The sequence below is a fragment of the Cygnus olor genome, chromosome W (assembly GCF_009769625.2).
Source record: "Cygnus olor isolate bCygOlo1 chromosome W, bCygOlo1.pri.v2, whole genome shotgun sequence".
Classification (NCBI taxonomy): domain Eukaryota; kingdom Metazoa; phylum Chordata; class Aves; order Anseriformes; family Anatidae; genus Cygnus; species Cygnus olor.
The window spans coordinates 3,530,406-3,555,328 of NC_049199.1; the positions used below are offsets into that span (position 1 = coordinate 3,530,406).

Below are 24,923 nucleotides of genomic sequence, written 5' to 3' on the forward strand. Positions count from 1 at the left end.
TATTATCATTAGTATTATTATTTTCCTTTCTTTTCTGTCTTAATAAACTGTCTCTATCTCAACCCACAGGCTTTCATTTCTTTCTAATTCTCTCCCCCCATCCCAGAGAGGGAGGGGGGAGGGTGAGTGAATGGCTGTGTGGTGCTTAGCTGCCGGCCGGGTTAAACCACAACAGTCCTTTTGGTGCCCAACGTGGGGCTTGAAGGGTTGAGATAACAACAGATCTGACCAGAGTGTGTTAAACCAAAATTGGTAGAAATATTATACGTGCTTAATTGTTGCTAGTCACAATGTTGATTCCTTTGATCTCAGGTCTGCTGTGCCTGTTTTCCAAATTGAGTTATATAGCACATTACTTACTGTATGTGCTCCCTGTCGTGCTGTTTCTCCTTTCCGGGCCCTGGTTTAAGGTTATTATTTTACTGTACAGTGTAACACTGGCTTATGATATGATAAAATTGCTGGTCATGAGACTAACCTGGTACTTGTACTCAGCACTGTCGTCGACTCTGTACTTTGGAAACCATATCTCAGAAACTATTAACAATTACACCTATTACCTTTTTTCTTCAGGGAGCCAGTCTATGGAGGGGACGGGGGAGATATTTTTTCCCACTTGTTCACTCTTCCTTTCTCCTTCACCCCCCTCTTATCCTCCAGGCTAGTTACGATACCTCTTCAAGTCTTTGAATATCCTTGGGATGTTCAGACCAGCATGTTCTTATTGTTATGTCTCCTGAATGCACTTCAGGCTTTGTTTAAGGTTAAACAACTACTGAGGAATCTCATCCAGAGATCTGTCCTGAGGCGGGATAGTTGTGAGTGGCAGGGAGTGTGGGAGGATATGGGCAGGCATCTAGAGCAGTGGGCACTTCCGGTGCTTTGGAAATTCACCCCTGAACAACTGCAAAATCCTAAAAAACTGGTAGAATGCTTGAAAAAGGTGTGTCATCACCCTGGCAATACCAGAGATACACAAATCACTGCAACGTGCTGGGGTCTGGCCTATACCTATCGAGCTGCAATCGATGTCACTATAACCCTAGTGACAGGCCCAACGGCCACTCCAAACCCTGCAGCCACTTCAGCCCCTGTGGCCACTCCAGCCTCTGCGGCTACCCCAGCCCCTGCGGCCCCTCCAAGCCCTATAAGAGGCCCAGCGGCCACTCCAACCTCAGCAGCGACTCCAACCCTTGTGACAGGCCCAGCGGTTGTTCCAAACCCTGTGACGGGCCCGGCAGCCGTTCAAAGCCCTATGAGGGGCCCTGTGGCTGTTCCAACCCCTGTGATGGGCCCAGTGGTCGTTCCAACCCCTGTGACGGGCCCTGAGGCCATTCCAACCCCTGAGACTGGCCCTGTGGCTGTTCCAACCCCTGTGACGGGCCCTGCGGCTGGGTCGGGGAAACAGAGTGTAGCAGTGCAAGTTGCCCCTGTAACCATGATGAAAGAATGGATGAGAAAGTCAGGTTGTTTAGAACGCAGAGGAACTCCTACTCAGACTGGGGAGGAAGAAGACGACAAGATAGGCTACTCCGCAGTGGCTGGGCCATCACACGAATGGGAAGATGAAGAGGAATATATCATAAAAGCATCAATAACTACCCGAGGCCTATCCCAGCGTGAGCTACGAGATATTCGAAAGGATTTCGGTCATTGTCCAGGTGAGCACCTTGTCACCTGGTTGCTCCGGTGCTGGGACACCGGAGCCAATAGTCTGGAATTAGAGGGCAGGGAAGCAAGGCAGCTGGGATCCCTTGCTAGGGACACAGGCATTGACAAAGCCATTGGAAAATGAGCACAAATCTTCACCCTCTGAAGGCATCTCCTGTCAGGTGTGAAGGAAAGGTATCCCTGCAAGGAAGATCTTGTATGTCTACCAGGCAAATGGACCACTATGGAGAAGGGAATCCAGTACCTGAGGGAATTAGCTGTAGGGGAGGTGATTTATGGGGACCTAGACAATGAACAGCTATCCACAGATCCAGATGAAGTCAAGTGTACATGACCCATGTGGCGGAAGTTTGTACGGAGTGCACCATCATCATATGCCAGCTCATTGGCAGTAATGATCTGGAAAGACCATGAGGAACCCATGGTGGATGAATTGGCTAAACAACTCCGGTGGTACCAAGAAAGTCTCCTCTTCCCTACAGGCCTGCATCTCAGCTGTGGAAAAACTTTCTCAAGATTTCCACCAACTAAAAGAGAATACTTTGGAGAAACTTTCTGAAGTTTCCAACCAACTCAGAGAGACTTTATCTTCTTTCCCACCTGTACAATCCTGTGTCTCAGCTATCAGGGGCAAGCATCCTTCTGTTCAAGGAAGAAGATATCGTGGGTACACAGGTACTACCCGTGCCACCCTGTGGTTTTACCTACGTGACCATGGAGAATACATGAGAAAATGGGATGGAAAATCTACCTCGACCCTAGAGGCATGGATACTTGAGATGCAAGAAAAAGCAACCACAAAAGGGGGGTTTCTCTGAGAAACTTGCTGCTCCTATTTCCAGCAGGCAGTCCCCCAGACACAGAAATGAATACTATGACCAGGACTAGAGGGGCCCTGCCTCCAGCCAGGGGAGGAAAGGGACAATTGGGTTTATTGGACTGTGTGGATTCAATGGCCTGGCATGTCAGACCCAAGGCTTTAGTAGACACAGGTGCACAGTGTACTGTAATACCATCAAGCTTATAAAGGGCCAGAACCCATCCGTATTTCTGGATGGAGAGGGGGATCCCAGCAGTTAACTGTATTAGAGGCTGAAGTGAGTCAGTCTAACTGGGAAGGAGTGGCAAAAGCACCGTATTGTGACTGACCTGGATGCTCCGTGCATCCTTGGCATAGACTATCTTAGAAGAGGATATTTCAAGGACCCAAAAGGGTACCGGTGGGCTTTTGGCATAGCTGCCTTGAGTACAGAGAAGATTAAGCAGCTGTCTACCTAGCCCGGTCTCTCACAGGACCCTTCTGTTGTGGGGTTGCTGAGGGTCAAAGAACAGCAGGTGCCAATTGCTACCACAGCTGTGCACCGGCGGCAATATCGCACCAACCGAGACTCCCTGATTCCCATCCATAAGCTAATTCGTCAACTGGAGAGCCAAGGAGTGATCAGCAAGACTCATTCACCTTTTAATAGTCCCATATGGCCAGTGCGAAAGTCTAGTGCTTCGGTGAACAATTGCTGAACAATTAATATGGGCATTGGCCAGGGTGGGGGACGGGCTGTTCGGGGATAGGCTGGGCATCAGTCAGCGGGTGGGGAGCAATTGCACTGTGCATCACTTGTTTGTACACATTATTATTAGTAGTACTATTATCATTAGTATTATTATTTTCCCTTCTTTTCTGTCCTAATAAACTGTCTTTATCTCTACTCACAGGCTTTCATTTCTTTCTAGTTCTCTCCCCCCATCCCACAGAGGGAGTAGGGAGGGTGAGCAAACGGCTGTGTGGTGCTTAGCTGCCGGCCAGGTTAAACCACAACAGAGGTCTATAATCTCAACTAGACAGACTTTAGCTTAATGCTTCATTTAGCGTGAACATAATTTATGCTAACATTATATCTAGTCTTAGCCCCACTAGGCATTGTACAATCAATCATGGTCATCTTTAACCTTTACAAGTGCAAAGTTCAAAAGTTTTGCTTTCGACTTTTCCTTTCTAAAGGAAGGAATTATTTTTGCATTGATTTAATTTCATTTATCTTAATTTTGCACCTTTAAAATGTATCAAGACCATTATGAGTTTTGGCTCTGTTCTCCACAATGTTTATATATTGTCCCATGGGGCATCATCTGCAAGTTTTTAATATGTATTTATATATATATAAATACATATATATATGCATCTTCCATGCCACATAAATCAGGAATAGACATGTTGGCCAGAACACATCTCAGGGCAAGCTTCTCTAAGTGTAGACTTGAAGTGTCTTTCCAGATTGAATGAAAGCGCAGGTAACTAATAGAAGTTCTATGAACAACAAGGCAATTTCATCTAGACTGTGTGTCTTCAACTTGCTCTGAGAAAGCCTCCAAGACAGCATCCAAAACCTTACTACAGCTAAGATATGCCACATTAATCCCTTCAATGCACAGAGAAACAAATTAAATTTACCATGTATTTTAAATATTTCAGGTTGTCTTTTATCACTATCTTCTACATGATTATACACTAACTGGCTAGTAGTTTGTTCCGGTACCTTACACTCTATGAAAGCAATGCTGGTGGTTACTTTATTAATATAATAGGTCCCATTCACTTACCGTCCTTTAAAATGTTGGTGACGTTTACCTTCAAGTTATTTTTTTTTCTCCTTTCTATCACAAATTCGTATACATTTTGAGAACTTCTGAAGCAGTTAAAAACAGTTCAAAACTGTGCCATTGAGTTTTGGAACACTTTAGAGCAAGTGCCCTCAGACTTCATCAGTTTAAATATTCCTTGCCCATTTCAGCCTGCATTCCTCTCTATGTTGTACAAGTCATTTAACTGGTCACAACTGATCTTTCCTGTAGAGCAGTGTTAATTGTTTTAGCCCTCTGTTATTTGATCTCCTTCCCTATGTAATGGACCTTTGCTTTCCCTTGTTGAAATCTTCTCATACTCTTAATGAATCTCCTCTTTTTGCCTTCTATTTCCCTCTACTTGCAAAATTATTTTTACCTTAACCTTTCTAGTTTAGCACTGTGGTTTATATACTTACCCTCAGTTTTGTACATTTCCACTTTTTGTTTTATTCTTTTTAGATCCTCAGGTTACTTACAACCTGCTGCAATTGTACTTGTTTCACACCATGCTTCTGAGAGGACTGCAATTGTCTCATGGAGTAGATCAGAAATTCAATTTCATCCAACCTTAACTGAACAAACAAAACTGCAGAAGACTCTAACCTGTTTTACCTAGTACCATGATAAAGTTTCTCTCCACCCCCAAACATGCAATTGTTTCTTCATTATACACATGAAGACCTAGATGATTTTGTTCATTTACCAAGTTCATCCCAGAGCTGCCTATACTTGTCAGTCATTGCAGTTCCTTGTTGTCTCCAAAGTGACAGACGAGGGTCGGCCATGAACTGTTCTGTTATCAATGTCAACATGCGAGCTCCATTTGAATCTCTCATCTTTAGCATCTCTCGCACCTAGGAAACGAGCCTTTTAATACAAACTTGGAAAAAACACACACCACAGTACAAACAACATGCTGCAGTGATAAACATTCAACCTCTCTGTTAAATAAGAAATATGATTAATATATCTGAAGTGAAATTTTTAAGTAGAAAAAGTCTGCCTTCCCAATTTTAACAATGATTTTTGATTTCAGTATCACATTGCAATTCTTCAAACACACGTCCACAAGTAATCCACAGGTGTATTATGCAAGCTACTGCAAGACTATTATTTCCACAGGTTTCGCCGACATTTTGGGGTGTGCAAATCTGCAGATGTTTGAAATGTTACTTCATATCCTTAAACTGATCTCAAGATGCACCAGATTGTGGGCCACTGTTGTACAATAGCTCATTATTAACTTGTCATCACATTCACAAGGCTTTGTATTGTTTTAGAACAACAGAACTTGGAGTAAGACACTAACAAGTACAGACTGGCTGGAGGAATGGGGGAGACAAAAAAGGGAAGGTTTAGAATACTCAACACACCTTTGCAAAAAGCAAATTGAGCTGCTTCCCTGATCCATGGTATCCGCTCTGGGAGAGGAAGAGTTTAACTTGTTCTTGGACCTGTTCCTCATCCAAATGCCAGCAGTTTTCATCATCTATGCTAGCACCTGCTGTTGGGTCAGGAGCACCTGAAAACAGCAAGAAAAGAAATCATTATGTTCTACATAAAGATAAAAGGTTCATGGGTCCAAGGGAGAGGAGTACTGCAGAGGGTTATGGATTTGTGTTTTGTCCTGTTTTAGACATCTTGGCTTTAATCTAAACATTCTTTAAAATAGACTTAAATTTCTCCTCAGTAGTCTTAAGCACTTAGTGGGGAAAAAATGACAGCCTACAAAATGCTATTTAAATAAAAAATATTTTATAATAAAACATTAAAATAAATATGACTTTTTCCTCCCATCTCAGCAGGTATAATAGAATGCTTTTACAAGGAAAATTATACATTGCATAGTACTTCTACAACTGTGATGTTAAAACCACTCTCCCCAAAACACCTGTATAATTCCTGTACCTTCTGCAATCTTGCTCAGGTTTAAGTGACTGCTGCTATTGATGAACATGAGGAAAATCATCACCTCGGTGCCTCTGAACTGTGATGGCTCTGCAAAGCTAAACAAAGAGTAAAAAAATCCCCAGACAAATCCAAAGTCTTAAAGCACTGAAGGCATTTCCATCATAAGTAAGAGTTACAGCTGTGTAAGACTGTGGTGCTTCTGAAGGAGCATTTTTACATAGGCAATGTAATCAGCACAGAGTCAATTCAGAGTAACTCTACCTGAATTAGCCTAGTGAAAACTAAAGTAACTGTTTTTATATCAGGAAGCACTTCAGCCACAGGTTGCTCTAACTCAAATTTTACAGTTGAGATAAGTGATTTTCTATTGGTAGCCTCCTCTGAAGGCTGACAAAATTAACTAAATTATCTCCATTAATTTTCAAGAAGATGTTAGAAATTGAATCACATTACACAACTTATCACCTTTAAATCCCAGCCTATGTTACCTCTGTAGCCAATACTAAAAGGATACTGGAGGAAAGGAAAATTACATGAACAGATTTGAAAATGCTTGCTTTCAAAGAAGTCCTGAGAACTTGAAAAATAAAGACAGCTACAGCTCTTCAGATGTATAGAAATTAAACATCGATTCTATTGATTTAAGCCTTCATTTCACAATTGCAGCTCTGACATGTAGGTGAAGATTTTCAGCAGTTGCAGGGAATGGTAGTATCTTTATTCAATGAAAACACAACTGGAAGATTTAAAAGTTCAGAGGGATGTCTTGTCTACTAGTTGGCGAGAGTCCAAAAAAAATCTTCCAGCTCAGCAACTTCCTATGCTTTTTCCAACTTCAGAAACTACAACTGGGAATGCTGCACTGCTGTCCTTACACATATATACTTAGATTAATAAGAAATTGTATCTTTGAACATGTGAAAGAACTCTCCTGCACCCACAAGAACCATAAGAGTGTCTCAGAAGACAGGAATCAAGTCCAAGACAGTACAAAAAAAAAAACAAAAAAAAAAAACACCACAAACAAACCAAACCAAACCAAAAAAAAAAAAAACACAAAAAAAACAAGGAATGAAAAAATTCCTCTTCTGTGAGTGCTTCCATCTTTACTGTGCTAGTTTTAAGGGACTTTCAACTCAATCAGGTACATGGAACACATGCTGATAAGTCTTCAGTTGCAAAGAATGAGATAAAAAGGGAAATCAAGCCACATGAGAATGAGCAGTGCAGCTGTTGCACAGACCCAGGTTTGTAGTATCACCTTGCAAATAGCTTAAGTATTTCATTGCTCTAAAACACAGAGAAAAGACCTCTGAATATGAATTATATAAAAGCACTGATATACAAAATACACTTATAGTTATCCCTCACTTCAGTGGAGATTTATCTTTAAATAATGTTCGTATGACTACTTTTAAATTGTATTAAAAAGCCCAAGATTCCTCAGCTAAGCTTCCCTATTTAGGGAAAAAACAAACAAACAACAAAAAAAAACATTCCTTCTGGAGAACAAGTCTTATGAGGAGTGGCTGAGGGAGCTGGGGTGATTTAGCCTGGAGAAAAGGAGGCTTGGGGGAGACCTTATTGCCCTCTATAATTACCTTAAAGGAGGCTATGGCAAGGTGTAGTGGGTTTACGTGGCAAGGTTTTCGTAGCAGGGGGCCATAGGGGTGGCTTCTGTGAGAAGGATCTAGAAGCTGCCCCATGTTTGGTAAGGGCCCCACTGCTGACCAGAGCTGAGCCAATAAGCGATGTTGCTTTGCACCTCTGTGAGAGCATATTTAAGACAGGGGAAAGAAAAAAAAAAACATGCTGCGCCACACAGCAGTGTGGAGAGGAGTGAGGAACAGCTTTGCAAGCGCCAAGGTCAGTGAAGAAGGAGGGGGAGAGGTGCTCCAGGCGCCGGAGCAGAAGTCCCCTGCGGCCTGTGGTGAGGACCATGGTAAAGTAGGCTGTCCCCCTGCAGCCCATGGAGTACCACGGTGGAGAAGGGTTCCACGCTGCAGCCTGTGGAGGAGACCACGGTGGAGCAGGTGGACCTGCACCGACGGAGACTGCGGCCTGTGGAAGACCCCTGCTGGAGCAGATTCCGGGCTGGACCTGTAGCCCGTGGAGAGGAGACCACGCAGGAGCAGGTGACCTGGCAGGAGCTGCTGCCCGTGGGGGATCCAGGTTGGAGCAGTTTGCTCCTGAGGGATGGACCCTGTGGTACGGACCCATATCTGGAGCAGTTCTTGAAGAGCTGCTGCCTGTGGCAAGCCCACGCCGGATCAGTTCAGCAAGGACTGCATCCCATGGGAGGGACCCCACAGCACAGGGGACGAGAGTGACCGAGAAGGAGCGGCGGCGAAGAAGCGCTATAGACTGACCATAACCCCCCTTCCCCCGTTCCCCTGTGCTGCTCAGGGGGGAGGAGGTGGAAGAGGGTGGATGGGGGGAAGGTGCTTTTGGTTTCTTTCCTTTGTTTCTCTCTTCTCTAGCTTGTTAGTAATAGGTAATAATTCTTACTGTCTCCCTATGCTGAGTCTGTTTTGCCCGTCACAATAATTACTGTGCGATCTCCTCATCCTTATCTCAACCCTTGAGCCCTTTTCATCATATTTTCTCCCCATTCCTCTTTGAGGAGGGGGAGTGAGAGAGCGGTTGTGGTGGAGCTCGGCCGCCCACCCGAGTAAAACCACCGCACAAGGTGGGGATGGGTCTCTTCTCCTAAACACCAAGTGATAAAACAAGAGGAAATGGCCTTAAGCTGCACCAGGGGAGGTTTAGGTTGGATATTAGGAAGAATTTCTTCACTGAAAGGGTTGTGAAGCATTGAAACACTTAGCACCAGCTAGGGTTGTAATTCACTGATCCTCAACACCCTTGACAGCCTTCAGCGGTAGCCACAGAATAATAAGGCTTGGAGTCTGAATGGGCGTAAGTCCAATATCCTGTCCCAGCCCCAACAGCAGCTGGGTGTCCCTCCAGTGCCACTGGGGAAGCCTCAGCTCTCGCTGCCCATATCACTCATTTTGGGGCCTACACATACCATTGTCTCCACGTCTCTCAACCAGGCACTTTTTCCAGGTTGTTGCATTCATTTACAATAAGGTGAATGCTCCTTGACTGAGCCTATCTCTTCTCCCATTCACACACTCTTCACTCTTGAGCAATGGACAGGATTTCTAAACTGCAACTTTTCTTCTGAAAAGATAGGACCAGGCTATTAGAGGAGAAACTGCAACAGGAATGCAGGAAGGCACTGACTTAAGATCTGAGAAATTAATTCCTAACAGTAATTGGCAGGAAGGGTCGAGCTCTGAAGGTTCGGTCCAAAGACAGTGGCTTTGCTCCAGGTCTAGCATGGCCCTGGATGGATACCACAAGGCTTTGAATGAAGGATGGCTTGGAGGCTGGCAGTCCTGAATGTCATCTCTGCAACACAATTTGGTACCAAGAGTAAATCCCTTTCCTCACTTACAAACTGGGGATAAATATTACTTATGTGCTTAAGAAGGGTGTCATGAGGATAAACTAGCTCACATTTGAACTATGAAAGTGAGAAGCACTGTATAATTATACTAAATATTAAAACCTGTAATTAAACTGTGTCAGTTTCTAGACATATTAATCTCCCTTCCTCCAACCTCTGGCTTTATAAAATTCTGCCATGACTGGTCTTTGAAATAGGTTTTATATGATGTATTTAAAGACAGTTAAATAAAATAGAGTATTTGTACTCAGTGTATAGATACAGCCAGACATATTTACTCATGCTTTTACTAAGATTAAAACAACCATAGCAATCAAAGCAGGAATACTGTGAGCAATTGTTTGTAACACTGAACACCCAAATAAAATTTGAAAACAGGGGTAACAAACTTTTATATTTATGGCCATAAAAGGCTACATGTTAAATATAATCAACTTCCAAGTTCTAAGAATCAAAAGCTTTTAAAATTAAACACTGATGATTTACATATCAATATTAAGTGCAACGGCTTTCAAAATGAGCAACCGCATTCAAGAACTGGTGTTGTATATGGAAAACAACCTCAAAATCTGTCCTGGTTTTGGCTGGGATAGAGTTAATTTTCCTCCTAGAAGCTGGTAGGGTGCTGTGTTTGGGATTCAGGATGAGAATAATGTTGATAATACGGTGATGTTTTAGTTGCTGCAGAGCAGTGCTTACACTAAGACAAGGTCTTTTCAGCTTCTCATACTGCCCTGCCAGCGAGGAGGCTGGGGGTGCACAAGAAGCTGGGAGGGGACAGAGCCAGGACAGCTGACCCAAACTGTCCGAAGGGATATTCCATACCACATGGTGTCATGCTGAACAATTAATATGGGGTGGCTGGCCGGGGGAGGGGATGGGGGACACCGCTGCTTGGGGTCTGGCTGGGCATCAATCAGTTAGTGGCTGGTGAGCAACTGCATTGTGCATCACTTGCTTTTATATTCTTTATTATTATTATTACCATCTTTATTATTTTTTCCCTTCCTTTTCTGTCCTATTAAACTGTCTATCTCAACCCACAAGTTTTTACATCGTTTTTTCCCCAATTCTCTCCCCATCCCACTGGGAGGGGAGGAGTGACCGAATGGCTGTGTGGTGCTTAGCTGTCTGCCAGGTTAAACCACAACAGTCCTTTTGGCATGAAGGGTTGAGATAACAACAGATTTGACCAGAGCATGTTAAAAGAAAATTGTTATAAGCATTAGATCAGTTTAATAACTGCTGATCACAATGTTGATTTTTTTGATCTCAGGGTTGTTGTGCTTGGTCTCAGCATTGTGTTGTATAGCACATTACTTACTGTATGTATTTCCTGTCATGCTGTTTATCATCTCTGGGGGCTGGTTTAAGGTTATCATTTTGTTGTACTATGTAACATTGGCATATGATATGACAAAATTGCTGGTCATGAAACCAATCTGTTATTTGTACTCAGCATTGCCGTCACCTCCATACTTCAGGAACCATCTCTTGGAAACTATTAATAATTACACTCTTGACCTTTTTTCCTCAGGGAGCCAATCTATGGAGGGGACAGGGGGAGATGTTTTTTCCCACTTGTTCACTCTCCCTTTCTCCTTCACCTCCCCCTTCTCCTCCAGGCCAGTTACAATAGATCTTTAAAACTTTGAATATCCATGGGATGTTCAAACGAGCATGTTTTTGTTGTTATGTCTCCTGAATGTGTCTAGTTCTGTTTAATGTTAAACAACTATTTAAGAATGCCATCCAGAGATCTGCCCCAAGGCAGGATAGTTAGGAGTGGCAGGGAGTGTGGCAGAATATGGGCAGGCACCTAGAACCGTTAGCACCTCCAATGCTTTGGAACTTCACCCCTGAACAAGTGCAAAATCCTAAAAAAAATGGCAGAATGCTTGAAAAAGGTATGGAATCACCCTAGCAATTCCAAAGAGACACAAATCACTGTGGTGTGCTGGGCTTTGACCTATATTTAACGAGCCACAATCAACACAACTCCAATCCCTGCAACGTGCCCTGTGGTGACACCAACCCATGTGATGAGCCCTGCAGCCACTTCAACACCTGTAATAGACTCTGCGTCCACTCCAACCCCTCTGACAGGCCCTGCAACCATTCCTACTCTTGTAAAAGGCCCCACAGCAACTCCAACCCCTGTGATGGACCCTGCAGCTACTCCAACCACCACGACAGACTCTGCGGCCACTCCAAACCCTGTGACAAGCTATGTGGCCACTCCAACCCCTGCAATGGGCTCTGCAGCCACTCCAACCCCTGCAAAAGGTCCTGCTGCCACTCAAATCTCTGTGATGGGCCCCATGGCTGGGCCAGTGAACTAACCTGTGCCAGTATCAGTTGCCCCTACACAGAAGGTGAAACAATGGATGCGAAAGTCAGCACATTTAGGAAGGAAAGGAACTCCTACTCAGACAAGGAAGGAGGAAGAAGACAATGAGGCAGGCTAGTCCGAAGCAGGGCCGCTATAGGAACAGGAGGACGAAGACAAAGATGTCATAAAAGCATCAATAACCACCCAATCCCTATCCCAGGTTGAGCAATGAGACACGTGAAAAGATTTCAGTCATTGTCCAGGTGAGCACATTCTCACCTGGCTGCTCCAGTGCTGGGAAAACAGGGCCAATAGTCTGGAATTAGAGGGCAGGGAAGCCAGGCAGCTGGGATCCCTTGCTAGGGAAGGGTGCATTGACAAAACCATTGGAAAAGGAGCACAAGCCTTCATCCTCTAGAGGCATCTCCTGTCAGGTGTGAAGGAAAGGTATCCCTTCAAGAAAGAACATGTATGTCAACCAGACAAGTGGACCACCATGGAGAGGGGAATCCAGTACCTGAGGGAATTAGCTGAGCTGGAAGTGATTTATGGTGACTAGGCAACAAACAGCTATCCAAAGATCCAGATGAAGTCAAGTGTACACGACCCATGTGGCGGAAGTTTGTACGGAGTGCACCATCATCATATGCCAACTCATTGGCAGTAATGACCCGGAAAGATGGAGAGGAACACGCAGTGGACGAATTGGCTGCCCAATTCAAGCAATACGAAGAAAGTCTAACAAGAAGTTTAACAAGAGCAAGTGCCAGGTCCTTCACCTGGGAAGGGGCAACCCTGGCTATACATACAGACTGGGCAACAAGACGCTGGAGAGCAGCCCGCAGAGAGTGATCTGGGGGTCGTGGTTGATAGCAAGCTGAATATGAGCCAGCAGTGTTCCCTGGCAGCCAGGAGGGCCAACCATATCCTGGGATGCATCAAGCACGGCGTCGCTAGTCAGTCGAGGGAAGTGATTGTCCCGCTCTAATCTGTGCTGGTGCGGCCTCACCTCGAGTACTGTGTGCGGTTCTGGGCACCACAGTACAAAAAGGACGTAAAACTATTGGAGAGTGTCCAGAGAAGGGCTACAAAGATGGTGAAGGGCCTAGAGGGGAAGACATACAAGGAGCGGCTGAGGTCACTTGGTCTGTTCAGCCTGGAGAAGAGGAGGCTGAGGGGAGACCTCATCGCGGTCTACAGCTTCCTCTCGAGGGGGAGTGGAGGGGCAGGTGCCGATCTGTTCTCTTTGGTGACCAGTGATAGGACCCACGGGAATGGAGTCAAGCTGGGACAGGGGAGGTTCAGGCTGGATATCAGGAAGAGGTTCTTCACTGAGAGGGTAGTCGCGCACTGGAACAGGCTCCCCAGGGACATAGTCACTGCACCAAGCCTGTTGGAGTTTAAGAAGCGTTTGGACTATGCTCTCTGTCATATGGTCTGAATTTTTGGGTAGACCCGTGTGGAGCCAGGAGCTGGACTCAATGATCCTTGTGGGTCCCTTCCAACTCGGAATATTCTATGAGTCTGTGAAAGCCTCTCTTCTTCCTTGAAGACTTGCATCTGTGCTATGGAGACACTGCTTCAGAGGCTTGAAGAAAGAGAGAATATATCTTTTTCTCCACCTGTATAGACCAGTATCTCACCTATTAGAAGTAAGCATTCCTTGTCTCAAGAGAGAGGATATAGTGGGTACACACCACATGCCGCCCTGTAGTTTTACATGGAACCCATGAAAACTGCTGCTCCAGTTTCCAGCAGGTAGTCCCCCAGACATATTAATGAAAACTATAGGATTAGAGGGGCCATGCCTCTAGCCAGGTGGAGGAAAGGGACAGATGGGTTTATTGGACTGTGTGGATTTGATGGCCTAGTGGATCAGACCTGCAGGAGTACAAGGCTCTAGTGAACACCGGTGCACAGTATACCCAAATGCCATCAAGCTATAAAGGGGCAGAACTCATTTATATTTCTGAAGTGAGGGAGGATCCCAACAGCTAGCTGTATTGGAGGCTGAAGTGAGCCTGACTGGGAATGAGTGGCAAAAGCACCCCATTGTGACTGGCCTGTAGGCTCTGTTTATTCTTAGTATAGACTGCCTCAGGAAAGGTTATTTCAAGGACCCAAAAGGGTTCCGGTGGGCTTTTGGCATAGCTGCCTTGAATACAGTGAAGATTAAGCAGCTGTCTGCTTTGGCTGTTCTCTCAGAGGACGTTTGTGGGGTTGCTGAGGGTCAAAGAACAGCAGGTGCCAATCACTACCACATTGGTGAACCAGCGGCAATACTGCACCAACCAAGACTCCCTGATTTGTATTCTGACTTGTTGAGCAAGACTCACTCACCCTTTACTACTCCCATATGGCCAGTACGAATGTCTACTGGCCAGTGGAGATTATCACAGAGTGGAGAGTAGGCTACTGTGGGCTAAATGAGGCCATGCCACTGCTGAGCGCTGCCATACTGGACATGCTAGAACTTCAATATGAACTAGAGTCAACGGCAACCAAGTGGGATGCCACAACTGATATCGCTAATGTCTTCTTCTCCATCATTCTGGCAGCAGAATGCAGGCTACAGTTTGCTTTCACTTGAAGGAGCATCCAATACAACTGGAATCAACTGCCCCCAGGGGCGGAAACACAGCCCTACCATTTGTCATGGACTGACAAGACTGCGCTGGAACAGGGTGAAGCTTCTGAGCATCTGCAACGTATTGTGATGACATCTATGTGGGGCAACACAGAAGTTTTTGAGAAAGGTAAGAAAACAGTCCAAATTCTGGTTTTGGTTTAATGGCAAAAAAAGCTGGTTTTGCCATTAAACAGAGTAAGGTCAAGGGATGTGCACAGGAGATATATATTTTTTCAGGATAAAATGGCAAGATGGACATGATTGGATTCCAATGGATGTGATCAACAAAATAACAGCTATGTCTCCACCAACTAGCAAAAAGGAAACACAAACTTTCTTAGGCATTGGGGGGTTTTTGAAGAATGCACATTCCAAATTGCAGTCTGATTGTAAGCCCCCTCTGTCAAAGAAGTCAAATGGGGCTCTGAGCAATGACAAGCCTTTGAACAAATTAAGCAGGAAATAGTTCATGCAGTAGCCCTTGGGCCAGTCTGAACAGGACCAGATGTAAAGAATGTGCTCTACACCACAGCTGGGGAGAATGGTCCCACCTGGAGTCTCTGGCAGAAAGAGCTTAGGGAAACTCGAGGTCGACCCCCATGGTTTTGGAGTCAGGGATATAGGGGATCAGAGGCCCGTTACACTCCAACAGAAAAAGAGATATTGGCAGCATGTGAAGGGGTTCAAGCTGCTTCAGAAGTGGTTAGTACTGAAGCACAGCTCCTCCTGGCATCCCGATTCCTGGTGCTGGGCTGGATGTTCAAAGGGAGGGTTCCCCATGTGTGTCATGCAAGTGATGCTACGTGGAGGAAGTGGGTCTCACTGATTGTGATTTGATCATTTGACTCATTGATCACTGAAGTGGGTCTCACTCTTGCCGAGGCGACCGGCTCCGGGGCAGACGCGTGCTGCAGCGGAGCGCGGGATCGGGACAGGCAGGGCTATTTTTCGGGCATCGAGCCTACGTGAGGGAGCCGCCAGGCACCGGCAGCCCTCGTGAGGGAGGCTGACGAGGCGTAGGCGGAGCCAGCAGCGTCAGGGACAGCGTCAGCGGCGGGCCTTTTAAATCGGGCACCACCGTCATTTCAGAGCCACTTGCCGAGGCGACCGGCTCCGGGGCAGACGCGTGCTGCAGCGGAGCGCGGGATCGGGACAGGCAGGGCTATTTTTCGGGCATCGAGCCTACGTGAGGGAGCCGCCAGGCACCGGCAGCCCTCGTGAGGGAGGCTGACGAGGCGTAGGCGGAGCCAGCAGCGTCAGCGACAGCTCCTCCCCCCGGCCGTTCAAAGGCAGCCCTTAGGGAGCGCGAGCGCCCAGGAGCGCGGCGACCAGGGCCGGCAAACAGGGAGTGACGCGGCAGTTAGTGCAGGCAGGGTGGAGCCCTCACACCCGCCCATAGGGACAACTCCTCTAACGGCACTCTCCCGTCAGCTGGGCTGCAATGGTCTCCACCAGGCACGGTGCTTTCTCTGGGAAGTCAGTACACACCCAGACCGACTGCCCGTCCAAACATGCAGCAGTTCAGGTCTCTGGATGCGGGGAGTGTCTGAGCCTCTTGCTGCCATCGGCGGGAGGCAGAGAGACGGCTTGTGTGAGGTGCGAGCAGGTGGACGACCTGGTTTGCATGGTGGCGGAACTCAAGGAGGAGGTGCAGAGGTTGAGGGCTGTCAGGGAGTGCGAGCGGGAGATAGACTGGTGGAGCAACTCCCTGCAGGACCGGAGGGAGAGGGACCAGGGTGAGATGCCCCAAAGGGGGGTGGACCCCCTGCCCTGTCGCTATTGGGAAGAGGGAGGGGACCTGCGAGTTGAGGAGGAATGGAGACAGGTCCCCTCTCGACCTTGCAGGAGATGCCCTCCCCTTCCGGCGCTGCCTTCCCAGGTGCCCTTGAACAATAGGTTTGAGGCCCTGGAGCTTGAGAGACCGGTGGGTGAGGACGAGGTAGGAAGCCTACCCAGGAGGATGCCTGAGGTGAGGAAGTTGACTCCACGCCTCAGGACTGCCTCCACCAAGAAAGAAAGAAGGGTGATTGTTGTGGGCGACTCCCTCCTCAGGGGAACGGAGGGCCCTATTTGTCGGCCTGACACCACACATAGGGAAGTCTGCTGCCTCCCTGGGGCCAGGGTCAGAGACGTTACCAGGAAGCTTCCAAACCTGGTTCGCCCCTCTGACTATTACCTGCTTTTGATAGTCCAGGCTGGCAGTGATGATGTTGAAAAGAGAAGCCTCAAGGCTATCAAACAGGACTATAGGGGGCTGGGACGATTGGTGGAGGGAGCGGGAGTGCAGGTGGTGTTTTTGTCTATCCCTACGGGGGAAGGGAGAGGCACGGAGAGGACACAGAAAGCTCACGTGGTTAATAGGTGGCTCAGAGGCTGGTGCCAGAACAGAAATTTTGGTTTTTTTCACCATGGGGAGCTTTACTAGGCACCCGGCCTGATGGCCCCAGATGGGTCCCTATCTCCAAGGGGAAAATGGATCCTAGGCCAGGAGCTGGCGGGGCTCATAGAGAGGGCTTTAAACTAGGTAAGAAGGGGGACGGGGCTCAAACAAGGTTTGTTGGAGCTGTGCCGGGGGAAACAATGGCTAGGCTGGGGAAGAAGGCGATGGCCCAGCTGAAGTGCATCTACACTAATGCACGCAGCATGGGTAACAAACAGGAGGAGCTGGAAGCCATTGTGCAGCAGGCAGGCTACGACTTGGTTGCCATCACGGAGATGTGGTGGGACCGCTCCCACGACTGGAGTGCTGCAATGCCTGGCTATCGGCTCTTCAGGAGGGACAGGCAGCACAGAAGGCGTGGTGGCGTGGCTCTCTACATTAGAGAATCTTTTGATGTTGTGGAACTCCAGGCTGGGAATGATAAGGTTGAATCCCTGTGGGTTAGGATCCGCGGGAAGGCCGGCAAGGCTAGCATCCTGGTCGGGGTCTGTTATAGACCGCCGAACCAGGATGAGGAGACGGATGAGGAGTTTTATAGGCAACTGACAGAAGTTGCAAAATCGTCGGCGCTTGTCCTCGTGGGGGACTTCAACTTCCCGGATATATCCTGGAAACACAACACGGCACAGAGAAAGCAGTCTAGGAGGTTTCTGGAGAGTGTGGGAGATAGCTTCCTGACGCAGCTGGTCAGTAAACCTACCAGGGGTGGTGCCCCGCTAGACCTTCTCTTCACAAACAGAGAAGGACTGGTGGGAGATGTGGTGGTCGGAAGCTGTCTTGGGCAGAGTGACCATGAAATGGTAGAGTTCTCTATTCTTGGCGAGGCCAGGAAGGGGACCAGTAAAACTGCTGTATTGGACTTCCGGAGGGCTGACTTTGAGCTGCTCAGGACGCTGGTTGGCCGAGTCCCTTGGGAGGCAGTTCTGAAGGGCAGAGGAGTCCAGGAAGGCTGGGCACTCTTCAAGAAGGAAATCTTAATGGCTCAGGAGCAGTCCGTCCCCACGTGCCCAAAGATGAGCCGGCGTGGAAGAAGACCGGCCTGGCTCAACAGAATTGCGGCTTGTGATTAGCAGAAAAAAGAGGGTTTATAATCTTTGGAAAAAAGGGCGGGCCACTGAGGAGGACTACAAGGATGTAGCGAGGCTGTGCAGGGAGAAAACTAGAAAGGCCAAAGCTCATCTGGAGCTCAACCTTGGCTACTGCCATTAAAGACAACAAAAAATCCTTTTACAAATATATCAGCGCGAAACGGAGGACTAAGGAGAATCTCCATCCTTTACTGGATGCGAGGGGAAACCTAGTTACTAAGGATGAGGAAAAGGCTGAGGTGCTTAATGCCTTCTTTGCCTCAGTCTTTAGCAGCAAGACCAGTTGTTCTCTGGATACCCAGTACCCTGAGCTGGTGGAAGGGGATGGGGAGCAGGATGTGGCCTTCGCTATTCATGAGGAAATGGTTGGCGACCTGCTACGGAGCTTGGATGTGCGCAAGTCGATGGGGCCGGATGGGATGCACCCGAGGGTACTGAGAGAACTGGCGGAGGAGCTGGCCGAGCCGCTTTCCATCATTTATCGGCAGTCCTGGCTATTGGGAGAGGTCCCAGTTGACTGGCGGCTAGCCAATGTGATGCCCATCTATAAGAAGGGCCGGAGGGTAGACCCGGGGAACTATAGGCCTGTCAGTTTGACCTCAGTGCCAGGAAAGCTCATGGAGCAGATTATCTTGAGGGTCATCACGCGGCACTTGCAGGGCAAGCAGGCGATCAGGCCCAGTCAGCATGGGTTTATGAAAGGCAGGTCCTGCTTGACGAACCTGATCTCCTTCTATGACAAAGTGACGCGCTTGGTGGATGAGGGAAAGGCTGTGGATGTGATCTACCTTGACCTCAGTAAGGCTTTTGACACTGTTTCCCACAACATTCTCCTCAAGAAACTGGCTGCTCGGGGCTTGGACTGGCGTACGCTTCCCTGGGTTAGAAACTGGCTGGATAGCCGGGCCCAGAGAGTTGTGGTGAATGGAGTCAAATCTGGTTGGAGGCTGGTCACTAGTGGTGTCCCCCAGGGCTCGGTACTGGGGCCGGTCCTCTTTAATATCTTTATCGATGATCTGGATGAGGGCGTTCAGTGTACCCTCAGTAAGTTTGCAGATGACACCAAGCTAAGTGCGTGTGTCGATCTGCTCGAGGGCTGGAAGGCTCTGCAGGAGGATCTGGATAGGCCGGAGCGATGGGCTGAGGTCAACTGTATGAAGTTCAACAAGGCCAAGTGCCATGTCCTGCACTTGGGGCGCAACAACCCCAAGCAGCGCTACAGGCTGGGAGATGAGTGGCTGGAAAGCTGCCTGGCCGAGAAGGACCTGGGAGTATTGGTTGACAGTCGGCTGAATATGAGCCAGCAGTGTGCTCAGGTGGCCAAGAAGGCCAACAGCATCCTGGCCTGTATAAGAAGCAGTGTGGCCAGCAGGTCTAGGGAAGTGATTGTGCCCCTGTACTCGGCTCTGGTGAGGCCGCACCTTGAGTACTGTGTTCAGTTTTGGGCCCCTCGCTACAGGAAGGACATGGACGTGCTCGAGCGAGTCCAGAGAAGGGCGACCAAGCTGGTGAGGGGTCTGGAGAACAAGTCTTCTGAGGAGCGGCTGAGGGAGCTGGGGTTGTTCAGCCTGGAGAAGAGGACGCTGAGGGGAGACCACATCGCTCTCTATAGGTACCTTAAAGGAGGCTGTAGAGAGGTGGGGGTTGGTCTATTCTCCCACGTGCCTGGTGACAGGACGAGGGGGAATGGGCTAAAGTTGCGACAGGGGAGTTTTAGGTTGGATGTTAGAAAGTACTTCTTCACTGAAAGGGTTATTAAGCATTGGAACGGGATGCCCAGGGAGGTGGTGGAGTCACCATCCCTGGAGGTCTTCAAAAGACGTTTAGATGTAGAGCTTAGCGATATGGTTCAGTGGAGTACTTAGTGTTAGGTCAGAGGTTGGACTCGATGATCTTGAGGTCTCTTCCAACCTAGAAATCTGTGTCTGTGTCTGTCTGATTACACAGCAGGCTGGAATAGGAAACCACAGTTGCCCAGGAATCTTGGAAGTGATCATGGAATGGCCAGCAGGCAAAGATGTCAGAATATCACCAGAGGAGGAGGTGACACGTGCTAAAGAAGCCCCACTATTTAATAAGGTACCATCAAATGAGAAGCAATATGCCCTGTTCACTGATGGGTCCTGTCGTATTGTGGGAAAGCATTGGAGGTGGAAGGCTGCTGTATGGAATCCTACAAGACAAGTTGCAGAAGCTGCTGAGGGAGAAGGTGAATCAAGTCAGTTTGCAGAAGTGAAAGCCGTCCAGCTGGCTTTAGATATTGCTGAACGAGAAAAGTGGCCAGTTCTCTATCTCTATACTGATTCATGGATGGTGGCAAATGCCCTGTGGGGGTGGTTACAGCAATGGAAGCAGAACAACTGGCAGCACAGAGGGAAACCCATCTGGGCTGCTGCATTGTGGCAAGATATTGCTGCCCGGGTAGAGAACCTGGTTGTAAAGGTACGCCATGTAGATGCTCATGTGCCCAAGAATCGGGCTACTGAAGAACATCAAGACAACCAGCAGGTGGATCAGGCTGCTAAGATTGAAGTGGCTCAGGTGGACCTGGACTGGCAACATAAAGGTGAATTATTTATAGCCCGATGGGCCCATGACACCTCAGGCCATCAAGGTAGAGATGCAACATACAGATGGGCTCGTGACCGAGGGGTGGACCTGACCATGGACACTATAGCACAGGTTATTCATGATTGTGAAACATGTGCTGCAATTAAACAAGCCAAACGGTCAAAGCCTCTTTGGTATGGAGGACGATGGCTGAAATACAAATATGGAGAGGCCTGGCAGATTGATTACATCACACTCCCCCAAACCCGCAACGGCAAGCGCCACGTACTTACAATGGTGGAAGCAACCACCGGATGGCTGGAAACATATCCTGTGCCCCATGCCACCGCCCGGAACACTATCCTGGGCCTTGAAAAGCAAGTCCTATGGTGACATGGCACCCCAGAAAGAATTGAGTCAGACAATGGGACTCATTTCCGAAACAACCTTATAGACACTTGGGCCAAAGAACATGGTATTGAGTGGGTGTATCACATCCCCTATCATGCACCAGCCTCTGGGAAAGTGGAGCAATACAATGGGTTGTTAAAGACTACACTGAAAGCAATGGGTGCTGGGACATTCAAACACTGGGATACACATTTGGCAAAGGCCACCTGATTAGTCAGCACTAGGGGATCTGTTACATATTGTAGAAGGGGATAAAGTCCCTGTAGTGCACGTAAGAAACATGCTGGGGAAGACAGTCTGGGCTACTCCTGCCTCAGGAAAAGGCAAACCCATCTGTGGGATTGCTTCTGGTCAAGGACCTGGGTGTACATGGTGCGTAATGTGGATGGATGGGGAAGTCCGATGATTAGCTCAAGGGGACTGAATGTTGGGTGAGAATAGCACATGATTTGAATTGTATAAATATTAAGTGCAACTGCTTTCAAAATGAGCAACCGCATTCAAGAACTGGTGTTGTATATGGAAAACAACCTCAAAATCTGTCCTGGTTTTGGCTGGGATAGAGTTAATTTTCCTCCTAGAAGCTGGTAGGGTGCTGTGTTTGGGATTCAGGATGAGAATAATGTTGATAATACGGTGATGTTTTAGTTGCATTTAGTTGCATAGATCTAGTTTAGCTGCAGAGCAGTGCTTACACTAAGACAAGGTCTTTTCAGCTTCTCATACTGTCCTGCCAGCAAGGAGGCTGGGGGTGCAGCAGGAGCTGGGAGGGGACAGAGCCAGGACAGCTGACCCAAACTGGCCAAAGGGGTATTCCATACCATCTGACGTCATGCTAAGCAATATATCGGGGTGGCTAGCCGGGATGGGGGGGCCGACTGCTCGGGGATAGGCTGGGCATCAGACAGCGGGTGGTGAGCAATTGCATTGTGCATCACTTGTTGTCTAAATCACTTCCTGTCTTAATAAACTGTCTTTATCTCAACTCACAAGCTTCACTTTCCCGTTTCTCTCCTCCATCCCAGAGAGGGAGGGGGGAGGGTGAGCGAACGGCTGTGTGGTGTTTGGCTGCCAGCTGGGCTAAACCACAACAGTCCATTTGGCGCCCAACGTGGGGCTCGAAGGGTTGAGATATCGACAGATTTGACCAGAGTGTGTTAAACTAAAATTGGTATAAGTATTCGACCTGCTTAATAGTTGCTAGTCACAATGTTGATTGCCTTAATCTCAAGTCTGCTGTGCCTGTTTCCCAAATTGAGTTTTATAGCAAGTTACTTTCTGAATGTGCTCCCTGTCGTGCTGTTTATCCTTTCCGGGCCCTGGTTTAAGATTGTTATGGTACTGTGTGGTGTAACGATGGCTTATGAAATGATGAGATTTCTGGTCATGACTCTAACCTGGTATTTGTACTCAGCACTGTCGTCGACAATATACTTCGAAAACCATATCTCAGAAACTATTAGCAATTACACCTATTGCCTTTTTTCATCAGGGAGTCAGTCTCTGGAGGGGACAGGGGAAGATATTTTTTCCTACCTGTTCACTCTCCCTTCCTCGTTCACCACCCTCTTATCCCCCGAGCTAGTTACGGTAGTTCTTCAAGATGTTGAATATCCTTGGGATACTCAGACCAGCATGTTCTTGTTGTTATGTCTCCTGAATGCGCTTCAGGTTTTGTTTAAGGTTAAACAACTACTTAGGAATCTCATCCGGAGATCTGTCTTGAGGCGGGATAGTTGCGAGTGGCAGGGAGTGTGGGAGGATATGGGCAGGTTTCTAGAGCAGTGGGCACCTCCAGTGTTTTGGACATTCACCCCTGAACAACTGCAAAATCCTAAAAAACTGGTAGAATGCTTGAAAAAAAGGTGTCATGACTCTGGCAGTTCCAAAGTGACACAAATCACTGTGGCGTGCTGGGGTCTGGCTTGTGCCTATCGAGCTGCAATTGATGCTACTATCAACCTAGTGACAGCTTCTGCAGCCGCTCCAGTCCCGGCTCCCGCAGCCGTTCCGGCTCCAGCTCCCGCAGCCGCTCCAGCTCCCGCTCCAGCTCCTGCAGCCGTTCCAGCCCCTGCAGCTGCTCCCACTCCTGTGGCTGGGTCAGAGAAACAAACTGTAGCAGTGCAAGTTGCCCCTGCAGAGGGTACTCCAACCCCTGTGGCAGACCCTGTGGCTGGGTCGGAGAAACGAACCGTAGCAGTGCAAGTTGCCCCTGCAGAGGGTATTCCAACCCCTGTGGCAGGCCCTGTGGCTGGGTCAGAGAAATGAGCTGTAGCAGTGCAAGTTGCCCCTGCAGAGGGTATTCCAACCCCTGTGGCAGATCCTGTGGCTGGGTCAGAGAAACGAGCTGTAGCAGTGCAAGTTGCCCCTGCAGAGGGTATTCCAACCCCTGTGGCAGACCCTGTGGCTGGGTCAGAGAAACGAGCTGTAGCAGTGCAAGTTGCCCCTGTAGATAAGGTGAAAAAATGGTATAGAGATTCAGGTCGTTTAGAACGCAGAGAGTCTTCTGCTAGGTCTAGGTATGGAGAAGACAAGGCTGGGCCATCAGAGAAGCAGGAGGATGAAGATGAAGATGTCGAAAAATCAACAGTAATTACCCGAACCCTATACCAGTGTGAGCTACGAGATGTGCGAAAAGATTTTGGTCGCTGTATAGGTGAGCAGCTTGTCACCTGGCTGCTCCGGTGCTGGGACACTGGAGCCAATTGTGTGGAATTAGAGGGCAGGGAAGCCAGGCGGCTGGGATCCCTTACTCAGGAAGTGGGCATTGACAAAGCAATTGGAAAAGGAGCACAAATCTTCACCCTCTGGAGGCGTCTCCTGTCAGCTGTGAAGGAAAGGTATCCCTTCAAAGAAGAACTTGTATGTCTACCAGGCAAGTGGACCACTATGGAGAAGGGAATCCAGTACCTGAGGGAATTAGCTGTATGGGACGTCATTTATGAGGACCTAGAAAACGAACAAATATCTACGGATGCAGATGAAGTCAAGTGTACACGACTCATGTGGCAGAAGTTTGTACGGAGTGCACCATCATCATATGCCAGCTCATTGGCAGTAATGGCTTGGAAAGACCATGAGGAACCCACAGTGGATGAATTGGCTAAACAACTCCGGCAGTACGAAGAAAGTCTCTCCTCTTCCCTACAGGCCTGCGTCTCGGCTGTGGAGAAAATTTCTGAAAGTGGCCACCAACTACAAGAGAATACTTTGGAGAAACTTTCTGAAAAGGTCCACCAACTTGAAGAGAGATTATTTTCCTCCCCACCTGTACAAACCAGTGTCTCAGCTATCAGGGGCAAGTGTCCATCCGTGCAAGGAAGACGATATGGTGGGTACACACCCCGCGCCACCCTGTGGTTTTACCTACGTGACCATGGAGAGGACATGAGAAAATGGGATGGAAAATCTACCTTGACCCTAGAGGCACAGGTACGTTAGTTGCAAAAGAAAACAATCGGGAGAAAGGGGTTCTCTGAAAAGCTTGCTGCTCCAACTTCCAGCAGGCAGTCCTTTAAACACAGAAAAGAAGATTCTGACCAGGATCAGAGGGGCCCTGCTGAGAGAGGGAGTTAGGAGAATACAATAATTTACTAACTTTTTAGAAAAGAATTTACTAACGTTTTAGAAAAGGGGGGACTGAGACAATAGAAGAATTTACTAACCTTTTAGAAAAGAATTTACTAACTTTTTCGAAAAAGGGGGGACTGAGAGAGGGAGTTAGGGGAATCCTATCAAGTAGAGATAGAGTGCTGACGGCATGAAACTAGGATGCTACTTAGTGTCTTTACTAA

The 24,923-nt window shown here is 47.9% G+C and overlaps 1 protein-coding gene and 1 long non-coding RNA gene across 2 annotated transcripts in view; one reads left to right on the forward strand and one right to left on the reverse strand.

The window, feature by feature from the left end:
• The window catches only part of LOC121062420 (zinc finger SWIM domain-containing protein 6-like), a 199,573-nt gene that overhangs the window by 77,502 nt on the left and 97,148 nt on the right, over positions 1-24,923 (reverse strand). Inside the window, exons 3-4 of the mRNA XM_040542409.1 lie at positions 5,667-5,815; positions 4,997-5,147 (exon numbers count right to left, since the gene is read on the reverse strand). Of these exons, the coding sequence (XP_040398343.1) occupies positions 4,997-5,147; positions 5,667-5,815 (300 nt within the window). The remainder of the gene's footprint in view (positions 1-4,996; positions 5,148-5,666; positions 5,816-24,923) is intronic.
• Positions 833-23,170, forward strand: LOC121062431. Its single transcript, XR_005815549.1, has 3 exons — positions 833-925; positions 18,871-18,874; positions 22,979-23,170. It is a non-coding gene; the product is annotated as an uncharacterized LOC121062431 (long non-coding RNA).